The sequence below is a fragment of the Lathyrus oleraceus genome, chromosome 4 (assembly GCF_024323335.1).
Source record: "Lathyrus oleraceus cultivar Zhongwan6 chromosome 4, CAAS_Psat_ZW6_1.0, whole genome shotgun sequence".
NCBI lineage: Eukaryota > Viridiplantae > Streptophyta > Magnoliopsida > Fabales > Fabaceae > Lathyrus > Lathyrus oleraceus.
Genome location: NC_066582.1, coordinates 220,195,843 through 220,198,627, shown reverse-complemented (window position 1 = coordinate 220,198,627; position 2,785 = coordinate 220,195,843). Strand labels below are relative to the sequence as shown.

General features: G+C 34.8%; 1 protein-coding gene across 1 annotated transcript; it reads left to right on the top strand.

Annotated features, from left to right (window-relative positions):
* The first annotated feature begins 1,617 nt into the window (after window positions 1–1,617).
* Window positions 1,618–2,244, top strand: LOC127136757 (putative glycine-rich cell wall structural protein 1). Its single transcript, XM_051063280.1, has one exon. It carries the CDS (start codon window positions 1,618–1,620, stop codon window positions 2,242–2,244), a length of 627 nt encoding a protein of 208 aa, XP_050919237.1.
* The last annotated feature ends 541 nt before the right edge of the window (window positions 2,245–2,785 follow it).

Sequence of the window (2,785 nt, the reverse complement as noted above, 5' to 3'; positions counted from 1 at the left end):
TCATGACGAAGGGAATGCAGGTCGAAGTGTTCAGAAGACTAAGAGCTATGATGAATGTAGATAACTTATACAAAATGAATTATGTGGTATGTTGAATTGTAATTTCTTGTTTTGAATCAGATTTTTCGACAAAACAAGGAAGTGTCAAAACACCTAGTGTGTTGAGTTGTATTAGTATGTTGAAGTGTCAAAACATGTTGCTTCACACGGGATTTCGACTTAGACCTATTTTTAGTAGTGTTAACTATTTTGGGCTTTTATAGTTTTAGGCCTTGACTTAGGGAGTAAGTTAACCTAAATCTATAAATAGAGGGAACAACCCTTATTCTTGTAATGTTGTATTCATAACATTGCATTCACAGAATTTTGCAGTTGCAAAATAAATAAAGAAGTTTTCCACAGGTTGTGGACAGAGAGAAACTCTGCAGAAAATATTCATCTTCTCCATCGTTCTTTCTTTTCTTTTTCAATTGTTCTTCTCTTTTTCATTGTTATTGTATGAGTGATAACAATCTTGCCTATCAAGATTGATAGAAATTCTCCATAGATTGGGATGGATTTCCAATAATTCATACATTTCCCAAAAAATAAAATAATAATGTCTGCTATATTAAAAAATGGTCATGCTATATTAAACTTGTCTTGAAAAAGACATTTTATAACCTCTAGAAAGATAAAAAAATTAAATAGCGAAATTTTTATCTATCCATATGTAAAAGTTTGATAGAGTTACTCAGAGTAATTTACATTAAAAATCTCTAAAATTTAAATTACTTAATTTATAATTAAAAATTTAATACTTTCACTAATTTGATTGCATATATTTTATTTTAAAAACAACCTTAGCTTTTGTATAAAACTATTAGAGATGCTTCAACTCTCCCAAAGATCATCCATTATTGAAGATGTTTCTATGCCACAGAAGGTATACTATTAATTTAATTATCACTTGTATTAACACTTACCATATAATAAGAACTGAATGTTAACACCGTAGCAGCAGAATCAGTATTCAAATGATGGTTCAATTTTGCCTATATTTGAAATGGCTTAGTATATCATATCATAAAATAAATCGAAACAAAAGGAACACCTATAACTTGAGAAGAAAGCTATAGTAAAAAAGCATAGAAAATAAGAAGAATAAGAAGAAAATGATGTCATGAACAGCTATTAATCCACCTTCCATTTTGCAATCTTCATCACCCCACCACTAACTTATCTAGCTTGCCCTAAACATCAAGTCGTCAAGCTAAAGGCAATAACACCCCCACTCCCAACATCTCCATCATGTGCTTTACGCTATATACATATATGGTATGGTCAAATATGTAACATGTCATAACAATTCCAAAAATAGAAAAAACTTTTTTAGCTCAGAAAAATGGAAGACTTAAGTGCACCATTATGTTTATGGTATTTGAGCTTGGTGAACATGGTGGGGACAGATTGGAGTTGAAGGAAGATAAAGTACTATTCATCATCACTTTGTAGCAAGTGGAGTAGTGGAGATTAATGCAAACTAGGTTGTAACTAACTAGTGCAATGCGAAGAGTATATATAAAAGGGTGGTATCATGGTATGTAGTAATTGTGATATATTCATTGTTGGGAAGAGATGGGGGTTATGGTGAGCAGAGTTGTAGTTGGGGTGGTTCTGGTTGTTGTGGTGATGATTTTAAGTCCTTGTTTGGTTAATGGGAGAAGCGGTTTTCATGAGAAGACAAGGGATGGCAATGGCATCAACTCTACCGATGGTGTTTCTCGTGAAGAGCAAAGTATTGTGGAAGATTTTGGCGGGAGTAAGAAAGACTATTCATCTGAAAATGTAGTAGTTGAAAGGAAATTTAGTGTGAACAATGGCGGAAAAGGAGGGGGTGCTGGCGGTGGAGGAGGAGGTGGTGGTGGTGGTGGAGGGGGAAATGGGAGAGGTGGAAATAGAGGAAGCAGAAAGGGGAGAGGTGGAGGTGGTGGAGGAGGAGGAGGAGGTGGTGGGGGTGGAGGAAATGGACAAGGTCATGGATGGGGAGGGGGAAGTGGTGGAGGAGGTGGTGGTGGTGGTGGAGGAGGAAATGGTAATGATCATGGTCATGGAAGAGGTAAAGGAAGTGGAGGAGGAGGTGGAGGTGGAGGTGGAGGTGGTGGTGGTGGAGGAGGAGGTGGGGGTGGAGGAGGAGGAGGGGGTGGTGGTGGTGGTGGTGGAGGAAGTGGTGAAGGTTGGGGTTGGGGTGGAGGTAGTGGATGATTTTGCACATAAGGTTGATGAGCAAGAAAAATAAGAAATGTTTTTTTGTGTGACTTTGCTTTTATTGTTTTTGGTGATTTCGGTCATTTTAAGTTTACGTTTGTGTTTTCACAATCTCTTTTTGGATGGAGTTCCCCATTTTCAAAAAGCAAATAATTGTTTTCCCATAACTAATTATATTAATAATAGATAAAATTTTAAATAATTGTTTTACATTTAATTATAGTGAAAACAAAATGTGTTGAGATACAATTGCTTATGTTATTGGTATACAAAGTTCTTACAAGTTAAGGTCATAATAAAATATATGATTTATTTGTTTTGTGTTGTTATTAATTAATGCATACATCTAAGAGCATTTTGATGAAATGAAAAAGATTTATTAAACTTGTCTTTAATAAGACATTTTATAACCTCTAGAAAGATAGAAAATTAAATAGTAAATAAAAACAACCTTAGCTTTTGTATAAAACTGTAAGAGATGCTTCAACTCTCCCAAAGATCATCCATTATTGAAGATGTTTCTATCCAAATATTATCA